We start from the raw sequence: 23,602 nt of genomic DNA, 5'->3' as shown, positions 1-23,602 counted from the left end.
CGCATTTTCGCACATTCGCACATTCGCCACTGATGTGGAAGCTTGCATGGACTTCAATTGTTTTTTTTTAAATGCGAATTATTCGCACGAATATATCGCGTCGCTAATTCGCCAGTGTGTAATGACCTTTAAAGTGAGTGTTAAAACATTTTCATTTGCTGCTTTCTTTTGGTTCAGCGTTTTTTGCTATTTTTGACAGGGGAGCGGGGGCATTCAAAGTGGAATTCGAAGCGGCTAAATATGTATTTATAATTTTGTTTTACAAAAATGCACAGCGATTTCTTCATTTTTGTATTTACTATAGTTCTACTAGACCCCAGTAAATTACATCTGGCCACAGTAGTTGTTTTCTGTGTGTCTGAATGAATAACTGACTACTAGGGTCTACGAATGGGTCTACGAATGGCACTTTTAAATATAACATAAGGTCCCTTAATAAAGATAAAACATTTTTAGTTAGAGACCTAATTACAATACACAAGCTGGACTGCCTGTTTTAACAGAAACATGGCTTACTAGCGATGCCCCGGCTGTTCTTATTCTTCTACTGTAGTAGACAGTTACAGAATGGTGGAGGGACAGCCTCTATAATCACAAAGGGGTTAAACTACGAGCATCTCTTTTGATCAATTTAAGTCCTTAGTTTGAATATCATGCCTGCCTACTAAACTGCCAAGGTATTACATTAGTAATAACGGTCTATAGACCACCAAAGCTGCCCAACTTTTTAACAGATTTCTCAGAGTTTCTATCTATTATAACTACCACTTTCGATAAGATAATTATTTCCGGTGACGTAAATTTGCATATTGACAATGAAACAGACAAAAAAGCCATAGATGTTATTTCTCTATTAAATGATCTGGGCTTTACTCAACACGTGAGGGGTCCAACACATGATCTGGGCTTTACTCAACATGTGAGAGGTCCAACACACAGATGTGGTCACACATTAGACCTCGTCATTACACGTGGGCTCACTGCACATTTATTCATTTATTCAGCCACAGATGTTGTGTTCTCTGATCATTTCTTCATTGAGTTCACTGTATGTCTACCGGTACCACTGTACAATACTGACTGCCTTGTACCTTACCCCTGAAGTAGTTGAACATTTCGCACACTGTCTAAATAACATACCCACCCTCACCCTGCCCTCATCTGTTAATAATAAATTAAGGTCAACGCTTAACTCTGTAGCGCCTATAAAAGTTTAAAAGCTCTCCTCCAAACAGAAGAAATTAGTCAGTAAACGAGCAAAAACGTCATTGTTGGAAAGCCGAAGTAAGCCAGTACATGGAGAAAAACGTCATTTTGACATTTTTAAGGAACAGCAAAAGACATACAACACAATCCTCAGAGAGGCTAGGCAAGCGCATTTTTCAGAACTCAGCCAAAATCATCAAAGCAACCCTAGAATACTTTTTTCCACCATTGATTTAACAAATCCCCCCCATCCAATATCGTAGTGATTTCTTTGCAACGAATTTTCAGCCTACTTCAGAGACAAGGTCATTAAAATCAGATCAAACATATAGCTACAGGCCAGCAAACACTGATGACCTTAATTTTGCACACAGTGATCGAACCTTAGACCACTTTACCCTATTGGATCTCGAAATGATCACCACAGTGGTGAAAGGATTAAAATCCACCTGCTCCATTGATCCTATCCCCACCACATTTTTTTTAAACGGTTTTTAACTCTTTATCTGGGGAGCTACTAGGCCTGGTCAACCAATCTCTGCTCAGGCACATTACCCAAATAAATCACTTAAAACTGCTATTGTAAAACCAATCCTCAAAAAGAATAACCTGGATAGTCTACTCCTCAGTAATTATCGGCCCATATCAAATCTTCCCTTTTTAAGTAAGATTTTAGAAAAACTGGTATTTAATCAACTACATGATTTTTTAAATAATAATAATAATATTCTTGAACTATTCCAGTCTGGATTCAGACTAAATCATAGCACAGAGACGGCCCTAGTCAAGGTCATAAATGACCTTAGAGTGAACGCTGACACTAAACACCTCCCAGGTTGGCAGAGGAAGTGTAGCGCCCAGGATTACATTAGATAATTGACATTGGGTGAATAAATGGGTTGCAAAATCATGAAAAAAAAAACCTTTACTTTCTCTAATAACAAGCTAAAACATGAACCTTGGTTGAAAAAAACCCAAAGTTGTCCTTTAAGCCCCAAAGCCTTCTGAGCCAGGGAAAACCCCTGAATCAGTGGTGGTACATCTCTCACCTTTATTTCTTCTGACACCCATCCACCCAACCACTCAAGCATGCACGCCTACACACACACACACACAATCACCCTTACCGTCCTTTACCAGTAATGGGGCATTGTGATTCCAGCTCAAGGTGCTCAGATAAAACTGTAATGTCGCCACACAAAACCATACATGCACACACTCACACACACATGGACTTAGATAAGAGCATAATGACATCTCTGTCTGGTGATAAAGTTCAAGGAGAGAGAGCTAGTCCTTGAACTGCCCTTTTAACGGCACTGCAGCGGATAACAATCTGTGCATGCATGTGGGCGTGTGCATGTGCATGCATGTGTTAGTGCTCCACAATCATGGCACACGACTGCAGGGACAAGAGGCCTTTAAATACCAACTTGTAGCCCTGTGCTTAAGAAGACAGATTTCACCAGACAGATCTCAATGTGTGCGTGCGTGCGTGTGTGCGTGCAAGTGTGTGCGTGCATATGTGCATTGTACCTTCAAGGACTAAATTGTTTTTCTAGTAAAGGGTAACAATTTTATACTCATCACGTCCACATCCCTCTTTCGTTTTCATTTCATCTTGCTTACTCTGTCTGCCCTCGTCATTCATACCTCTTTCCATTGGTCTCCCGTTCACCCCCCCCACCCCACCCCATCTTTCCATCCACCTCTTTTTTTCTCTGTTCTTTCCCTCTTTGCCCTTCTTGATCCACACTTCCATTTCCTCATTTTCTCTTTTCTGCTCTCGCCCGTTAACCACTTAAGCCCTACTGTGCTTTGCTGTATGACAAACAGCGATCATAGCAGATCTGCAAGCTCACAATCTGTTTGATATTTTAGGGGGGCAAAAAAGGAAAAGGTTTTACTATTTAGAAAAAGATAGGATCTGAACCACTTGAGGACAGTGCCAGAGAGACCAACGTGACACCCATGTGAAGTTGATGATGTATAATCACAGTAACCACAGTAAATGTGCTACTACTGACTGACTTAATAGATACCCAAACACACAAAGTCACATGTTGGAGCGGTTAGCCACACTCAACATTTTTGAAGAATGCCCAAAATAGGGAACATCAGGGTGGTTTTACTATGCACACGTCCACTACATCTCTCCTCTACCCTCTCCAATCTATCAGTCCATCCTTTACATTTAAATATCTCCTCCAAATATCTGTATGCTTTTGTCACTCTTCAATCCAATCCCATGCATCACACTACCTTTTTCCCCCAGCTGCATCTAACACTGCGTGCTAGATCAGTCCCTCCCAGCGCTAGCCCCTCCCTCCTGCAAGTTTAATGTTTGTTTTTAGTTCAATGTTTGTTTTAAAAACGCCATTGACAATGAAGGGTAAATTTACGTCATCTTGTTCCTAACACAAACATTAAATCCCATTAACAATAAAGAGAATGTGTTTGTTTTGACACCGTTTGTTTCACATCATCATTACATCACCTAATCATAGCATGATAAGAGTGCCCCTCACTTCACATGGGTGTGATTTTTTTTCCTTTCTCACCCCCTTGAGCCCTACTACCCACCTTCTAGTTCTCTTTCCCTTCATTTCAATCCTCTCTCCTATCATGGTACAACTTCCCTGGTACCCAGAATGGAGCCTGGTCCTTCTGTCCTTCCATGCTTTCATAATAATATTATAATAATAATAATAATTTAGTCCCCACTCCTTCGCTTCTTATTGCTCCTTTTTCCACCTCCATTGCTCCCCTCTCCCTACATGTCCTTCCGTATGTCCACCACACAAATGGATATATATTATCTGTGGGGACATGTGTTCAAGTTATAAGTTAGATTGTTCTGATCCCATTCCAAGTGGGCCCTGGGTAAGCAACCCGGCCTGACGTTGAAATTGACTTTGAGTATTAAGAAAAGCAATAAAAAATTGCATGTATTATTTTGTTGGAATGTCACAACCACAATGCTAAGAAGAAACAATGATAAATGTCTACAAACAATTATTAAAGGGCTAAAAAAGTTAACTTGCAGTGATTTTCTCTCCATCAATGCAGGTCGCACAATATAACAGCAGCACTGTGCCCGAGTCAGCTGAAGTTACAATATAACAGCAGCCCTGTGCCCGAGTCAGGTGAAGTTATAATATAACAGCAGCCCTGTGCCCGAGTCAGGTGAAGTCACAATATAACAGCAGCACTGTGCCCGAGTCAGGTGAAGTTATAATATAACAGCAGCACTGTGCCCGAGTCAGGTGAAGTCACAATATAACAGCAGCACTGTGCCCGAGTCAGGTGAAGTTATAATATAACAGCAGCACTGTGCCCGAGTCAGCTGAAGTCACAATATAACAGCAGCCCTGTGCCCGAGTCAGGTGAAGTCACAATATAACAGCAGCCCTGTGCCCGAGTCAGGTGAAGTCACAATATAACAGCAGCACTGTGCCCGAGTCAGGTGAAGTTATAATATAACAGCAGCACTGTGCCCGAGTCAGCTGAAGTCACAATATAACAGCAGCCCTGTGCCCGAGTCAGGTGAAGTCACAATATAACAGCAGCCCTGTGCCCGAGTCAGGTGAAGTTACAATATAACAGCAGCCCTGTGCCCGAGTCAGGTGAAGTTATAATATAACAGCAGCACTGTGCCCGAGTCAGGTGAAGTTACAATATAACAGCAGCCCTGTGCCCGAGTCAGGTGAAGTTACAATATAACAGCAGCCCTGTGCCCGAGTCAGGTGAAGTTATAATATAACAGCAGCCCTGTGCCCGAGTCAGGTGAAGTTATAATATAACAGCAGCCCTGTGCCCGAGTCAGGTGAAGTTACAATATAACAGCAGCCCTGTGCCCGAGTCAGGTGAAGTCTCAATATAACAGCAGCCCTGTGCCCGAGTCAGGTGAAGTTACAATATAACAGCAGCCCTGTGCCCGAGTCAGGTGAAGTCACAATATAACAGCAGCACTGTGCCCGAGTCAGGTGAAGTTACAATATAACAGCAGCACTGTGCCCGAGTCAGGTGAAGTTACAATATAACAGCAGCACTGTGCCCGAGTCAGGTGAAGTCACAATATAACAGCAGCACTGTGCCCGAGTCAGGTGAAGTCACAATATAACAGCAGCCCTGTGCCCGAGTCAGGTGAAGTCTCAATATAACAGCAGCCCTGTGCCCGAGTCAGGTGAAGTCACAATATAACAGCAGCACTGTGCCCGAGTCAGGTGAAGTCAAGTTGAGTGAGAGTTTACTCACTGTCAGAAGAGTAGCAGGAAGATGACCTTCACATAATTAGTAAGCAGGACAGAGAGAGAGAGAGAGAGAGAGAGAGAGAGAGAGAGAGACAGAGAGAGAGAGAGAAAGAAAGAGAGAGAGAGTGCACAGCACAGAGTATGAAATAATGAAGATTTCCTCAAATATCTGTCATATCTGTCATAATCTGTTCTCAATTTTATAAGACGTTAACATAAAATCCATTAGTCTATGTAATTAACTATCAGGCCTGCTGCGGAAATGAACACTGAAGGCACTAGACGGATAAAAATTAACTACTACCAAAAGATAACCACAATTATTGCGTGGGGTATGCAACAGAGAGAGAGAGAGAGAGAGAGAGAGAGAGAGAGAGAGAGAGACAGAGAGAGTACAGAGGAGTATAAAGAGAGGTGGACGGAGTGGCCAAAAGGCACTGGAGGAGGAAGTGGGGAGGGGGGCAGCAGGCATATCTGACATCTGACAAAAGCAATTTGTCGAGGCTTTACCTTGAACTGCCCATTCTCTCTGACTCACTCCTATGAGACATTCTTAAGCCTGATTCATACTCACTGTCACACAAAGTGGTGTAAGCTTGTAGGTCGGCTGTTTCCGGGAGCATACATATAGGCTTTACAGTCCCTCTCTTACGCACACACACACACACACACACGCACACACACACACACACACACACACACACACACACACACACACACACACACACACACACACACACACACACACACACACACACACACACACACACACACACACACACACACACACACACACACACACACACACACACACACACACACACACACACACACACGCACACACGCACACACACACACGCACACACACGTGTGCATGTGTGCTTTTATAAGTATGTGCTGAGCTGTGCTCTCTGCTGTGACTAGCCTACTCGAAAACAAATTCGGAAAGGACCACAAATAAAACAATGGTCCACTCCACATACAGTAACAACAAAAACAGCGTGCATGCGTGTGTGTGCGTGTGCACATGCAATTGTGTTTGTTATAGTGTTCCATTTCCAATGTCGTCTGCTCATTTATTTATGTCATCACTTCCAATTTCACTTGTTTAATCTGTATCCTTGGATAAAATCAGTACTATCAGAATATGTAGCTATTTAAAACTAATTTTATCAAATAAAATCACTTACCCTACCTTTAATAGGTGTTCGGATTTCGGGAGATTAACCGAGTATCCGACGGACTCAGCAACCGGCAAGACTTTAACTAAGATTCAACACGCATAGACTGAACTAAAATGTTCCAATAATCGCTTCTCTTTACAAACGCATGCTTTTTATATGGTTTTATTCACTCGTTATTACACATAAACACACACACATACACACTGTTTGTTTCCCCCTCCCCCGACACAGGATGGATACAGTACTCCGGAACTTTGCCTAATAGTCTGCCCCTAACCTATCTGTCGCTGGGAGTTCAGCTCTCATTGAAACATTCTAAGCTGGCCCAGACCGGCCACTTGAGAGCCATTCTTCGCTCTCTCGATCTGGTACAACTTAGCTGCACCTTATTACAGATTAGTTCAACACTACCTGGTTGGTACCTATGGTATTCCTATGTAACCTATGTTACCTCTGATTTGGGAGACAAAACAAGAGGCACAATACATACTCTGTTACAATCTAAACACATTACAACACAACATGTTATTAGAAATGCACATTAATGTGTTGCTCTCATGATCTTCTCCTCGAATCTAACCCACTACTGGTTTACACACATGGATACAGCAGGCCCTGACTGGGGTCACACCTCCCTGGCAAAGTTATCAGCCAATCGAAAGCCCAGACTGCTCCTTATCTGCCTGAGATGGTTCTAAGCCCATGCCTGTCAGCCAACTTCCACCACACTTCCTGTGCTGTGCCTAGCTGGTATCTCAGACTAGCTTAAACTGGTAGACCCTTAGATATTATTTTAAAGGTGTTTTGGTAACCCAATATCTAAGTATGGACTTTAGAACACACATTGACCCACATTACAGGAATTGAAATGATACTTCATCCATTGCTCCCCTACTATCAACATGTGTGTAGTGAGTCAGCAACCCTTCCCCTGTAGGGGTAAAACACCCCACGCTCTAGCAGCAAGGTAGCCTATTTATTGCCCCGCGGAATGTGGACAGTTCTTCTCTCTCCCTGATGAGAGCACATGTCCAGATCACCTAATACATCCCCAATCTTGATCATAATCTCGTCCATTCATAATTGGACAGTACAATAGGGTACCTTTAACTAGAGGTGAAGAAGAGGATTGGCCCACCTGTAAGTGCAGCTAAGATTTAATTATAGCATTTTGTTTGTCTTTCTTTCTTTCTTCTTCTTCTGCAGCCTATGAATACTAGACTCAAACTGATGAGACGCATTTTAAGATATTGATTTTTGTTTTGGCCATATTCAATGAATGTTAGAATGTACTGAACATTTTTGGCAATGTTAGCTGTAATTCAAATTCAAAGTCAAGTTCAAAATGCTGCACCGTAAGGAGTATTGATACACTGACGTGTTCATTTGAAAGGCTTGCATGAGAGTAATAGCAATTTTAGATAAAATAAACAGTGTTGAAAAGGGGAATTACCTAAAGTATCTAACAACTTTAAAGTGGGAGAGGGGGGGATATCTGCTAATGAAGTCAAAATTGGACTGGCATGGCCCTTGAGCTGTTATTTAAGTGGTGCCAGGTCTGTGGCATTTGTAGAGGGACCAAAATGGCCATTAAATTGAAAGGATTGTACAATAAATAAAACGGCATGACTTGGCATGGTGATAGAAGCACAAATCAAACCATGCAGCTTTTAATTTGGTGTCTGAGCACTCATCAGTGGATTATTAAAATATGGAAAGCTGCTGCCCCACCTGCTGTGCTGAACTTACAGTGTGTGTGTGTGTGTGTGTGTGTCCATAACAGTAACTATTAATTTAAATATAGGTTTTGAATAAATATATTTTTGGCACGGTCATTGCCTCTGTCTCTCTCTGTCATCAAGGTTGTTCATTGTTTCAGAGGGAATCACACTTCTATGTGATGAGAATATATGCAAATAAGCAGTCTTAAAAATAGAATATCTGGTATCTGAAACTGACACATGGTGATGCCGTCTAGTCAGTGAACCAGCAATGGAGTCAGTCTATATGCAGGAGTAATAAGTATAGCTGTCACTTCTACCCTATGTCTATTTTGGGGCCATGGAGAGTATGGAGTCTGTATCCATGTACTGATACCGTATGCCTGCATGTCTCAAAAAAGAAAAAATACTAAATAAAGTTGGATGCCACTATAAGAACTGTAATTGTTCCTGTATAAAATGCATTATACAAGCAGACATGGTCGCGCCTCATTTTTGCTAATTTAATGTGATATTGGTGTTATTCTGTTGCTATAAAATAAAGTACAAGGTAACTGTAGTTGTCTCCACCAGGCCGAAGGCATGGGGGGAGAGTATGTTTTGCACTCCGTCCGTCCGTCCGTCCGTCCGTCCGTGTGTGTGTGTGTGTCCGTCCGTCCGTGTGTCCGTGAGCAGCTAATCTCGGCCACCGTTAACCCGGTCGATGCCAAATTTTGCACACACACTCCCTGGATGCCAACGATGAACCTCTGCCCCAAAATTTCCAGAACGTCCTGTTATAGCGCCACCAGGAGGCCGCTTTGTGCAAAACAAGTTTTTGCACAGTACACCTACAGATTTTGTCCAAACATCGCGCAAATTGGTACACAGTCTCTCTAGAGCCATTCAACGAAACGGGTCTTTCAGATTTCTCAGACTCCATCCTGATTGGTTAAGATTGGCTTCCAAAGTTCACAGGAGTGCTCAGTTTCAAACAAAATGCTGCAAATCATGAACACATCGCGTGATTTCCGTGAAATTGTGCACGCACATTCCCACTAGGCCGAGGAAGAAATGCCACATGAACAATTTCAACTCAGCCTCAAGGTGGCGCTATAACTGGCCGAAAAGTGTTTTTACCTCTAATTTACTTTTGTTGCCTTTTATCCAACCACCAGATGAAGGCAAGCTGCAATGTCCTACATTCCTATCCTGGTGGAGACCTGTGCCCAGAAGGGCACTTTTTCTAGTTAATTTCTGCAACAGAAGTTGCACATGGTCTCCCTGTTATGCAGATGTTGCTACTTCTGTTTTGTTTTCTGTATGATATTGAGTAATGACAATTTCTTCTAGACAGATCTATTTTGTCTGCTTTAACAATATGCAAGTTTCTCTTTCGCTGCTTATAGTCCCGTATGTCTCTTTCTCCGCATCTACAGTATGCATCTTCATGCTTTATTCCATTTATCGGTTTTTAGTTTTTTTGTATTTTGGTTTTGAGTGTTTGTTTTCTGATTAATGTATTTTGATGTTGTAAGTGAATTACTCTGCCTATTGAGCGTTGTGTTCTGTGTTGTCTCGACGACATTGAAAATGAGAACCCGCCCCTCAATGGTATTTCTGAGAATAAAGGTTATGATGACTCTTTCTCTTAAGTTGGGTTCAGACCTGAATAGTTAAAGCGGTGCGATTACGTACAAAGTCAATGCAAATACGATTGCGCGAACGGGCGCAGCACAAAGCGACGTGAACGAAGCGAACGGCCACCTGTCATCTTCGCCCCGGCTGGATAAATGCAACCTATATGCGATCATCGCGACCAAAGTAAAGCGACTGGAAACAAATATATATCTTCAGGTTTGAATGCCCTTTATACAGCATGTCTCTTTCTCCGCTAATTAATACAGTATGCATGTATCTTTCTCTGATTATAGGTGTGCATCTCTCTGCTGGTTATAATGGACAACCTCATTTACCTCTTGTAATTCAGGTGTGTCTAGGCTTTGTCTTCTAAATTACAATGGATACCGTTAGTTAGAATTCAGTCAATATTGCACATACCCCAGTTCTGTCCTTTTTAGATGGGTTTAGACCAGAAAATCTCCAGATCCAAAATGATCTGATGATAAATATTTCATGCTTTGAATTGCAAAATGCACATGCTCCACATTTCTGCATACTGAAGATCACGACAAGATTATGTGAACTTAGGAGAGAGAAAGGTGGAGGCAGTAGACTATTCCTCCAATTGCCACTGAGTTCTTACTAAAGCAACGTGCACAAGCAATCTCTTATGTAACCATAATATCAGTAACCGATGGGATTCATTCTGAACACGAACAGTGTCTCATTAAGAAAAAACTGTAGTTAACTTGTATAAGGCATGGATACAACCCAAAAAATAAAGAAGACAGGACAACCTCAATTCTCACTTCACTGAAATCAACTTTCACTGGGCTTTTACCAGCTCAATCAGTGTCCTGGCCACCATGGGGCCCTATAATGATATGCATAACAAATGACAAGTCGAAAAACAACAGGAACAGGTGGTCATTCGGTGCCAAACTAGATAGTTTGGTGGCCTAGGAATGGTGGCTATAATATAGCCACCATTCCTAGGCCACCAAACTATCAAACATATTATGCCACACCCCCCTAAGTGCAGGACTGGAAAACAGGTCAACAAAGCAGACAAAAGTTAAATTGCAGAAATTTGAAAGTGTGGCTGTGGCTGTGTGTGTGTGTGTGTGTGTGTGTGGCTGTGTGTGTGTGTGTGTGTGTGTGTGTGTGTGTGTGTGTGTGTGTGTGTGTGTGTGTGTGTGTGTGTGTGTGTGTGTGTGTTAGAGAGAGAGAGAGAGAGAGAGAGAGAGCATGGTGGAATATGATTTGTTGTTGAACAACACTTGCAGAGCTCACAGCCAGGGACAGAAATGGCATCACATCAGGGACACAGCCCCATCAGTCACAGTCAACGACCACAACCTCCCCTCAACAATACCCCACACGGTACAACACACTCATGACCACTGGGATCTCTAATCAGAGGATAAGTTTAATACATTTGACCCTCGCCTCCCCTCAGCATGCAACCTCTGTCTGTCTGTCTGTCTGTCTGTCTGTCTGTCTGTCTGTCTGTCTGTCTGTCTGTCTGTCTGTCTGTCTGTCTGTCACATCTCTGTTCGATCCTCTGTAACCTCTCTCCTTTCCACAATTACTTCTTTCAATTTCTTTCTGAACCATCTTTATGACCGCCTTATCCACCCTCCCCTCTGAGTTTTGAGTTTTCAGTTGCAGTCTCCATCAGGCCCCCTAATGCATCTGGAAGGGAGGTGCTCTCAGTGACAAACGACTGCACAAATAACTCTGATGGAATAAAAACAAGGTCTCAGACAGCCTTTCTCTCTCTCTTCAGGTCCCTACGTGTGAATGTCGGTCTTCGGTCTTTCCGTATGTCTTTTGCCCTCTTTTTCTGGCCGTTTCTCTTCATAGCTCCTTGCCAGGGACAGCTATGTGGTCATCAATCTATAGCCCACCCATCTTATCTAGCACTTCATCCTAGAGGCCGCTCTTCACTTGTTGTCGGACACAATTAGAATATTAATGACAGCTTTGTCGGTCCCCAAAAGGGAACATCTTGCCGGAGAAAGCTAATTAATGTCTTGGTCACAATTTGAAATCAATGCAGTAATTGATCAAAAATGTCTGACATTTTGAGCTGACAAAATAGCACAAATTATTGAATTAGAACATCTCAATGAATAAATGCATCATATTTTCGTATGGAAGGTTATACTGGTTTGGTGACTAGCAGCAACCCATTGTATTATTTAGGGGGAGAAGGTCAATAATATATTTTTGAGGGCCACCTATGCCCAGCTTGGTCGGTTTGTGTGAATTTTAGCGATGATTTGATTGGCTGATCACCCCATAGCGATGATTTGATTGGCTGAGCAAAGTACATATGGAGGATTACAAGTGAGGCCAGAAATTGAAGAATGAGAGAAAAGTGAGTACGCCTATTGTGATTGGTCGGAATGTGATGATGTGTGATGATAAGAGCGCCCTCACTTCACACAAGTGTGATTTTTATGGAAAGTGACACAGAGCATGACCTTGCTAGCTTGGACCAGGGGGGCAGTCAGCCAGATATTTCGTGAAGCCTCATTTGAAATCGGTAGTTCATATAATGGCCTGTTGTGGCGCTGGACTGGACCCAAAAAGCCCCATAGCTCCATAGAGGCCCATGTATTTTGGCCCAACTTCACCTAGACTGTATTACCTTAATAAACATGGTCATGAATACTTTCTTCTTCCAGTCACTAGTTTAAAGTCTCATTTCTAATGTCATAATATTCTTTTTGGAAAATTATGGTCCCATTAATTAAAAAAATTACCATAAAGTCGCGTATGTTCTGAGGGGCGTGGCTACCGTTACAGTCTATGATCGGGATTCCCCTCCCACTCGAGTCAAAATAAAAACCAACGGAGAAGAAGGGGGGAAGACCCGCCTCGTTGTCTGGGCAGCCAATGACCAGCTGGTACAAAACGGAGCCAGCCAATGGCCAGCTGGTACCAAAAGATGGCGACTTACATCAGGAATTAGCATATTATTACAGGCTTCATTTTACGTTCATGTTAGACCCGGGGAACGCTTTGTCCATATTTTTTACAGTCTATGGCTTGGACCTGTCGTTGAAGTTGCATAATGGATTCCTGTGCACTAGTCTCTCTCCACACACACACACACACACACACACACACACACACACACACACACACACACACACACACACACACACACACACACACACACACACACACACACACACACACACACACACACACACACACACACACACACACACACACACACGATTCACCCAAAGCCTTTCACCGCCTCTCTGTCACGCCTCCAGCCAAATTAGATTGTGATTGCTCTTGAGGTCACTTTTAATTAAACTGAGATGAGAACATGACACGTGGGATTAAGCATCACCCTAACTCTTCAAATTATGGATTCATAACTGCCACTACAGCCTATTGCTTTCAACCATGACCTCCATACTATTTCTGTATAGGGGGGGGGGGGGGGGGCACTTCTCTGATTGTCTCCTACCATGATGGAGATACTGTATGAAAAGAGAATGATAATGAACAGTATGAGGAAACCAACGTAGAGATTGGGGCGGAGAGAGAGAGAGAGAGAGAGAGAGAGAGAGAGAGAGAGAGAGAGAGAGAGAGAGAGAGAGAGACAGACAGAGAGAGAGACAGAGAGAGAGAGAGAGAGAGAGACAGAGACAGAGAGAGAGACAGAGAGACACAGAAACACAGAGAGAGAGATGAGCAGGGAAGGGATAAGACTGAAGAGAGTGGGACCGAGGAGAATAGCTTCTTATCAAGTGTGAATTTGCACAAGTGTCATGCTCAAGGCCTTTGTGAATAATGCATGAGACTAGTCGTTCCATATTTCAATTGATCTGGCTAATTGGTATAGATGCCAAGAATTAACTTGAGTCAGCCAAAAGGCCATGGCCGATTATCATGGGCTCAGAAAGCATAATTAATGTATATGTATGACTGATATACAGTATATACACTTATGCATTTAGGCTACAATTAAGAACACCACAAATCCTATAATAACCAGATCTTATGGCTAAACGTCTGCATGGGAGTATTGCTGAGGTGGCTTTAATACATGTGTATATAAATGTATGTGCATAGCTGTCTAGAAGAAGGTCTGCGGCTAAACCTGCAAATCACTGGAATGATCATTGTCTAATGTATTGTACACACTGCCAGCAGACCAAGGAACTGAAGGAAGTACTTGATAGAACATATCATTCATGAGCAAGACTGCTGTCATCAATGTGATGTGACATCAACATGACATGATATCCACAGGTAAGCGGGGAGGCCGTAGCTGAGTGGGTAGAGAGGCCGCCTGGGTTAACAGAAGGTCCCCTGTCTACTGTACTGTATGTGTCAACATTTCCCTGAATAACACACTTAACCCTAGCTGCTCCCAGAGGCACTGCCCCTGTAGTGCCCACTCACCCTGACACGTAGGATGGGTTCAATGCAGATGCATCCATTGTGTTGCCATGTACGCAAATATACAGTGACAAAAACAACAAAGCTGAGTGCGGAGTCAAATTATTATCAAGCCACACTGTTATTAGACCCTGTTATTAGCTAAAGCCAGCTCTGTAAATAGCGAGGAGAGACATTTTCCACTTCCCCAATACATGGGAGGTGGGTAGAATACATACGCAGGCATGCACGTGTGCGCACAGCGCACGCACACACGCATAATCGGCAGTGTTGTCAAGTAACTAAAATTATGTATTACTTTCAGTAATATTATTACTTTTTTCCAGTAACTAGTAACGTAACTAGTTACTTTCACATTTTGAGTAATAATATTACATTACACGAGCCTTGGTGGTACTGTGGGTTTGAGTGTTTGACTGGGTTGGGGTCGAGTTGCTTTGCAGGCTGTTGATCCGCTCTAGATCTATACTCTATAGGGCGGATATGGAAACGATGCACACTTGTCTGTACGTGTGAAGTATCGGATGCAGAAGGACGGGCCTTAAACCGTCCGGAACGCGGAACAACAAACTAGTGTGTGACTTGTGGTAGACTGCAAGAGAAGAAAACAAACTAAACATGGAGGAGGTGGAGGAGACACCGGCACCACAAATCGTTTCATTCACTACTTGGAAGTATTCACATTATTTTGAGTATGTCCGTGATAAAGACGAGATGAACATTAGTGTCCGCTGCAAGTTGTGCATAGGGAAGAAGGTGTGGCTTTCATTTAGTCTGTAATTTAATTTCATACACAGTAAAAGTCTTTGTGTTAATTTAATTCAAATGAGTGTACAAATGGAACCAAATGGGGGGGAAATACTTTAATCGCATATGCGTGCAGACACACACTTATTTTATTTCTGTTCATTCTGAATAATGTGGCTGTAATATGTGTCATAGATTTCACTGTGTAGTTGCTGGCAGCATCACAGTATGCTGATACATGCTGCTTTGCACTACGTTTTCAACAGAAATTAGTGTCACTGTCAACATGACTGTAGTTTGTTACAGTGTTCCACTGTTACAGACATCGTCCACAGATAAGGTGAGATTGCCTAAGGAAATGTGCTTCATTTACCTGTTCATATACACAGTAATTAATGGTATGTGTTGTATGCCTCTACACATTGTAGACACATGCATACGTGCTTTAGTGGGATATGCCTCAGTTATATTTAGTTTTGGCGTGGGTGTCGCGCACCGAAAATAGACGCTCTGCAAGCTTCACAACGACACGTGTTAGCTTTGATCTGCACCATCCAAGTGTACAGTATATCAGACATTGTATGCGTGTACGTACAGCACATCAGAACACCCACACAGCACTGCAATGTGGTGTGTATTCCTATAGCTACATTAATACCTGTTAGTCCATGTTAGTGGTGGGCAATCACATCGCGATGAGTCATTAGAAACGTATCGCCATTAACGCCACTGTTTTCCTATGTGTCCTCCTCTCGTGCCATGAGCGTCACATTTTCTTGCGTTTTTTCTTCTTGCGACGCAAGTTAAAATACTAAGCAAGGCTGTCGGGGAATTGAACCCTGACTCGCTGTCAGGCATCAGTGCCTACGCCTTAACAACTCAGTTAGTGGCACCTCGTGACTTCCTACTGTAATGCCGCCGTTAGTGTAGGAACTAGGAACCCAAATTGTACATACGAATTGAGGGACATGCAGACGAAAGGTTTATATTAGCTGTATTTATGTACTGTACGATGATAATAGCACAGCAATGGCAAGAGCTCCACTTGCCTGAAACCATTTCATCATATCATATCATATCATATCATATCATATCATATCATATCATATCATATATGAGACTGAGTCAGTAGTAGAGCACTATAAAGGGGAGCTATGTGTGTCTGTGACTGTGCCCAGGTGATGATGGTCGTTGATGCTCATTACATCAAGGAAGGCAATTATGTTTCTGCACTGTCAAAAGTAATGCTACTTCTTTTGCAATGTAGTTAAATAAAAATGTGAAAAAAGCTTGGGTGAAAGATAAATTATATAAAATAAAAAAACTGATTTTTTTCTGGAAATATTTTTTGTTTAAAATATCGTGAAAAATCGTATCGTGAACGTCATATCGTGATACGAATCATATCGTGAGTTGAGTGAATCGTTACATGCCTATATCATATCACATCACATCACATCACATCACATCACAACATATCATATCATATCATATCATATCAAATCATATCATATCAGTGTTGGCATAGATGCCCCACTCCACATCCATCCACACCATGCTATTTTGCCTGAAGTGGATTGCCAAGGTGTTTCTGAAGCATCCGTGCCTGTAGCGATGTGTCTCGGTGTGATGTGATGTGATGTGGTGTGTGTGCCTGCGTGCCTGTGTGTGTGGGTGTGTGCATGTGTGCGTGTGTGCGTGCGTGCATGTCTACACATAAACACTATTGCGTACCTCAGTGATAAAAGCCTTGGCAGTAGCAGGGCTCATGAACAGCACGGCCCGGCGCAGCGTGTCTCTGTAGCGGTGCAGCTCCTCCACCCGCATGGTTCTGAACAGGCTGGTGATCATCATGTTGATGTTGGACTCCACCTTCTGCAGCGACACGTCCATTCCCTGCTGAGAGGTCCGGTCCAGGAAGTCTTCGATGCCACGGATATCTGGGAAGTAGACACAGGGATGTTACAGTTCACTGACTGGGGCTGGGGTGGGGCGCGGTGGTGAGGGGAGTGGGTTGAGCTGGGCAATGCTAATATTCATCGGCAGCTTAGTTGATTATATTATTCAGAACTTTCACATACTGTAGCATACCGTATAGTTGCTGCCGGGCAGAAACCTTGTATGTCCATTGTCCAAAACTGTTACTTTTCAGTAGATGGGAGAAAATAAAAAGAACCTGCGGGTTCTGATGGATCAAATGTAATTATAATTTTGTCACAATCTCTTGTTAATACTTTTCATTGGTTCAATATTTGTAGAAATCCACACTCCACAGACACACTTAACCACTATTCGCTTTCCAAAGAATTTCAAACAGCGAATATGATGATGTACAGTAGGTAATAAATAGTACTAAAAGTATGAAATTCTCTAGGATGGCAGGGGGACAGCTTGAGCTCAGAAACCCTGATTGGCCATTGTAGGGATAATGGATAATGCAACGTGCCAACCATGGCTCAGCACAGGCACTTACTTAGTGGCTTGCTGGTCATGAATCTCGAGGCCTTGCTGTTGGCATACCGGCCTTGTTTTCAAGCCATATAAAAAGTAATGTACTGCTGTATTGTTGAAAACATTGCACCTACAGTACACAAGATGTTGAGTGAACCCCTGAAATCCTGCCTCCAATAAATAATAAATGTGTAGCCTACATATATGCTCTTAAATTGAACCCTTGATTGTTTGCATACAATTTCAAAGCAACATGTGGTCAGATGCACTTATACACGTACTGTATCATGAAGCAGACCAGTAGTGGCAACCATGCCATTAGTATTAACCAGAATGTTATAGGACTACAGATATAGCTTACTGTTGGACTCCTGCAACCGTCAGGGCAAAGGTTTAATATTCCACTGTGTCCATCCACTTTGATAAGATCGGTGGTGGTAGAGTACAAAGCAACCTTTTGCATCCGTTGCGAGAACAGTTGTCGAGAACAGTCACATTCCGTTGATGACAACGGAATGTGACTGTTCTCGACTGTAGTGTTGGCCCAATAAGCGGCTGTTAATGAACACAGAGTCAGGAGGTCAAAACCGTCAAATGCAGCCACACCGTGATTTATTCCCAAAAGAAGGTTACAGCATGGGAAATGGCATGGCAGCAAGCAGCAAACAAATAGGACATGTTGGTGTGCAGCTCCACCATGCCCTCTCACTGATCAATCACTGAGTGTGTGTGTGCTTCCTGGTATCCTTTTATAGGCAGCTGAAACAATCAGTGCAGACCTCTACCATGTTACCAGTAACCGCAAACATGCAACACTTCTAAAGCCCACATAACCCACATCACATAAGCCTATAAATCTATATCACTACACAGGTAAGTAAATATCAATTATGCCCACTATTGCAAGATAAACCACATATCCCATTAACATTAGCAGCTCCAATGCACATGTAATTTCACTGTGGTCCAGTCCAGACCCATATATGGTGCTCTGGTAGCCTGGGGACACTTTGGAGCTGGATCACTAGATGGCGGTAATGCACCATAAACTGGTTGCCAACTGCCGTAAAACAAAAAGAAGAAGAAGAAGAAGAAGAAGAGGAGGAAGAAGAAGGGGACACACTGGAACAGAAACAGTAAGTATTCATTTACCCATACCACAGTCGCATATTACATATTGTACTTATATTGCACATCATGACCAAACATCCCACTGTTTCCCCAGGTGGTACTGTCCAATGCTGAGTGGCCATCCTGCCTAATAGGAAACAACTCCCATGTTTTAATACTTTCAATAAACCAGTTCAACTCATGACTTTTCCTTTGTGTGCAAAATGACTAAAGTGCATAATGCTGTGCAAATATAAATACTGGTAGGCCTACAATATGTGTGTAAAATAAGCATACATGTGCAAAATATAAGTAACTGAGGACCACTTTGTTACATCGACTCAACGTGGAAACTGAACAACAAGGCAAGCACACTGAAAGCAGCAGCCTTGAGCCCCATGAGGCATCAGCCGGGGAAGTGCCTGTGTGGAGCTGTCAACTCAGTGCTGACCGAGTTGCATGCCGGTTTTAATTTATTTAGAAATTGCACAATGTCAGTTTCAACATCCAGAGTTGACAACATCCACATTCTGTCAATAACACACAGTAGGACGCAAAAAGTGGCTTTTGGCGTCAGCATTTGAAGGCAATATTAATTATGAGTCTTGAAGATTAGAACAGGCTGCAGAGAAACACTGCTGCAATGATCTCCATTCAAAACAAACCTCAAGACGCTAGTAACAGAGTATATAATATCTGGGCTGTTCTGTTCTTAATGAGCTACACTAAAGGTCAAGGTAATCCTAATTAATGTACTAAGGTTGACGCAGTCTGCTAATGATGTGTGTGTGTGCCGGCGAGTGTGCACTCGCTCATGTGTTCGTGCGTAATCATGTACATGTCAGTTGAGTGTGTGCGAGTATGTAGGTATGCCGGTATGTAAAGCAGGCACTTAATAGTCTATTTGATGACACTGTTGTCATTGTTAAGCAATTCAATAGATTGATTAGGGTTTGTCAAGGGCCAGGGCACTCACTATGGGGCAATGCCATGACAATGTTGAACACAAAACTGGGGGGCTGTAATGACGTAAAAAGGAAAGACAGCGTGTGTGTGTGTGTGAGATGCCAAAGCATTACCCTTTCCCAGATTGAAGAAATTAACAGGAAGTGCACAAACAGGAAATACACTGCAGACTCCACACAACACAACAGAGAGCACAACACAACAGCTTGTCTCTCACTCGCTATGCCTCTGTTCTTATTCAAAACTGCCTTGTAAACAGATTTGGGCACTGTCCAGCTGTCGTCCTCTGGACCTCTGGGCATATGTGTGTGTGTGTGTGTGTGTGTGTGTGTGTGTGTGTGTGCGCGCGCTCGCCAATTTAAGCTGTTCATTAAATCTCTCACATTATGGGCCTATAAAGCCAGGGCATAATGTTCCTGTCCCCACATCACCTCTCTGCTCTGGTATTTAATGCTAACTTTACTTAACACCGCGTGCTGGCGAGTTATAACGGTGTGACATATGTGTATGTGTGTGTGTGTGCGCAGTCATGCATGTACGTGAAGGTGAAAAGCCGAAATGAGCAAGCAGAGATGATGAGATGGCATGTTAACAGAACAAGGCTACTTTCAATCTGTCCACAAGGCTCAAAACAGGATGAGTCTAATTACAATCAAAGTTATTGCAGCCACCCTCCACATCATCACTGACATTAGAGTAACTCGCAATGAACAACACCAGCTGTTAACTGCATGCACCCTATCATCCCTATTCTTGGCATTTCACAATATATGTATATTCGCAGACAATTTGCCAAAAAGAAACAATATAATTACACCAATGTGTGAACTGAGCAGTGTGTGTGTGTGTGTGTGTGTGTGTGTGTGTGTTGGCTAAACAGACATACATGCATACTGCAAGGACATACATGGAGACAGTGCCAGACATACATGGAGACATACATACAGTACATAGGGACACACATAGTTGTTCATTGGAGCGGTTAGGCACCGCTCAAAAGGAAAAAAGAAAAACAAATGGTATTTATTGTAACATAATTGTTCTGCCCTCGCTAAATGTTGCCCACATGAACATATATTCAGACAGACAGTTAAACAAGTTCCTAATCAAGCTCCAAAGAACAGGCCGGTGTGTAGCTTTACTCGGGATAGTGTCCCTAAATAATATTTAAATTAAATATATAAAAGACATCTGCCACTTGAATTAAAGGTGACTTGGTTGATTGACATCAAAAAGCGCCTGTCAGCTCAACTCCACAATGCAAAATTTTGTTTTCAGTGTTGCTGTGCACAAACATCGGTAGCATTATAAATTAAATACAAGAAAACCCTATCTATTCCATTTCTCCCCCTCTATTTCCCATTCCAAGTGCATTTGTCTTATATGTATAATGCCAGCGCCGCTATTCTAAAGCACCCTCATATTGAAACTATTTTCAGGTGGGTAGATCTTATTGAACTGGTCATTTGGAAAGTAGCCCCTGTGCTATAAATAGTATGACCAATGAAACAACACACTGACGGGAAATGCACAATTTCATAGTAAATGCGAGCTGCAGTCGCAATCATCATCATCATGATTCACCCTGGATCCTGGATGGCTTGATTCTAGTATTAAAACTAGATAAAGTGCCAATCGGCACAGGTCTCCACCAGGATTCTTCCTCAGCCTAGTGGGAATATGCGAGTACAGTTTCATCGCAATCGGACGCTGCGTTGAGGAGTTGTGGCCATTTGCTACTCCTGAAAACTGTAGGAGGCAATCGGGCCAATCAGGATGGAATATGAGAAATCAAACAAACCTGTCTTGATCACATGACTATGGAGATCATGTGTACCGATTTGCGTGAAATTTGGATAAAATGTGAAGGAGTAATAATAGAAAATGTGTTTTACATATGTCGGCCTCCTGGTGGCGCTATAAAGAGCAGATGTGAACGGACACACTGACGGACGGACGGACGGACACACGGACGGACGGAGTGCAAAACATACTCTCCCCACATGCCTTCGGCCTGGTGGAGACAATAATTGGCATAAATGTTTTTCGAAATCTCTAGGGAAAATGAATGGGGTCTGATGGTTGCCACTGCTACGGCACCGGGCAACGAAGCAAACATAGATTAAACGCAGATGAACAGGTTTGGGGGCTTGCACGGCCACGGACAATGCCGGATTTACAGTAGTAGGGGCCCCTGGGCTGACATACCGTCCATCATTGTCTTGTTCACTCCTACCTGTACAACAATAATTGTGTACGCATTAAATGTGATAAGAAATCTAAATGTTTGTAATGCAATAAAGCACTCTATGAACTTAAATTAACTTATTTTTAAAGGTCAAATTTGGGCTCAACTTAAGTCCACCATTGTCTTGTTCACTCAACAACACTCATCACTTGTCTACACGCATACAGTACACTAGCACACACTGTATATTTCTACTAGTGTAAGCAACTTCAGTGTTTCTTTGTTGAGGTTCTAGTGTATACTGTAAATCATTGTGAAGCACACCGTGTTAAGAATCAACGGTGCCAAGCTAGATCAACAATTTATAACAGTTGATTTATAACCTCTGCAGTGAGAAACCTTTGTAAATCACGGAATCAAAAGCCTTTGTCAACAAAGCGAGCGGTAAACCCAAGGAGCATCGCAGCTTGGGTTTACCGTTTTATTTTCGTGCTTGTTCTACAGATTAATTCTCGACTGTCCCATTTTCTCTTTTCATCCCCTGCACCATCAGTCTGTCTGTACGGCTGTCGATCTGCCTGCATTTCAGTTTTGTTTGCATTTCCGTTCTTCTCTCATTTTTTGTATCTGGGGGAGGCAGGCAGGTGTATCTGTCTCCCTATACCCGTCCGTCCGTCTTTGCGTTTACCTGTTTGCCTGCTGATTGACTGAGGAGTTGGCATGGTTTTATTTGCCATGGTAAATCCTTTGGCCACCATGGCTCCTGGTGCTAATTGTACAGCATGTCTAATGCTTTATCAATGCTCGACAAACACCTGCTCCGTTAAATGACTGCAGGAAACAACTCCATATATCACAGACCATTCAATTTCAAGTTTAAACCAAGGAATGTTTAGTGTAACGAATCTAACCTGTAGAACATGAATTGATGAAATGTATACAATACATGTGATATGAAATCTAACTGTTTGTAATGCAATAATGCACCAATCTATGAACCTAACTTATGCATTATGGGTTTAACAGGTCAAATCTACATTATAACATTTCAGGGTGAATATCTTGACAGCATGACATGTAATGGACAATAGGATGTCATAGAAAATGAGACTTCACACACACAATTTCAAGAAAAAGTGGAAAGATAAAAATGTACCCAAAACTGACACCATCCGCAACTGTGACATCCACAGTACTGTACATCAGCTTTTATAACCACCATTACAGAGTAATGAAGTGAAGAGTAAGAGTGATTCTAAATCAAAAGAATCATCACATCCTTAGCTCATGATGTGGTTTAGTTCCAAAGGACCACCTGAGCGGGTTGACTGGCTGCTGGCTGCCCTCAATTAAGGAATTTCAACACCATGGAGACAAGAGGACTAGAGTGGGATGGTATCCTTGCACAGGCAAGCAGGCAGAAAGGAAGGGGGCCATCTGTTTGAGAAAACCTCATCTGGGAGATGGTGCCGGTCTATTAACACTATAAACACCTGCCATCTCAACAGTTTCTTCCCAAGAAACTATGGATGCCAATGTTGGTCAGTTCACTCCGCTCTGCTGGTTGAGATTGTCTCCTACGACAATCAGGACAAATCCAGAACAAATCCAGCGGACGTGCATTCATTGGACAAATGGGAAGTAGGCCAGTCAATCAAAGCTGAAAAGGGGTGTGCCCCAAATATCGTTCAAGGTTTTTTATGATCCTTAGGGTCATCAAAATAATATATTAAAAATTGATTA

General features: G+C 42.6%; 1 protein-coding gene across 2 annotated transcripts in view; it reads right to left on the bottom strand.

Moving 5' to 3' along the window:
* The window catches only part of grid2 (glutamate receptor, ionotropic, delta 2), a 765,355-nt gene that overhangs the window by 273,925 nt on the left and 467,828 nt on the right, over window positions 1–23,602 (bottom strand). For both annotated transcript variants that reach the window (XM_083784600.1, XM_083784599.1), the window contains one exon: window positions 16,879–17,084. In XM_083784600.1, the coding sequence (XP_083640726.1) occupies window positions 16,879–17,084 (206 nt within the window). The remainder of the gene's footprint in view (window positions 1–16,878; window positions 17,085–23,602) is intronic.

This window comes from Protomyctophum parallelum (genome assembly GCF_964188405.1).
Source record: "Protomyctophum parallelum genome assembly, chromosome: 15".
In the NCBI taxonomy this organism is placed as follows: domain Eukaryota; kingdom Metazoa; phylum Chordata; class Actinopteri; order Myctophiformes; family Myctophidae; genus Protomyctophum; species Protomyctophum parallelum.
Note: the sequence above shows the minus strand (reverse complement) of the source record. Positions and strands in the feature narration are given on the sequence as shown.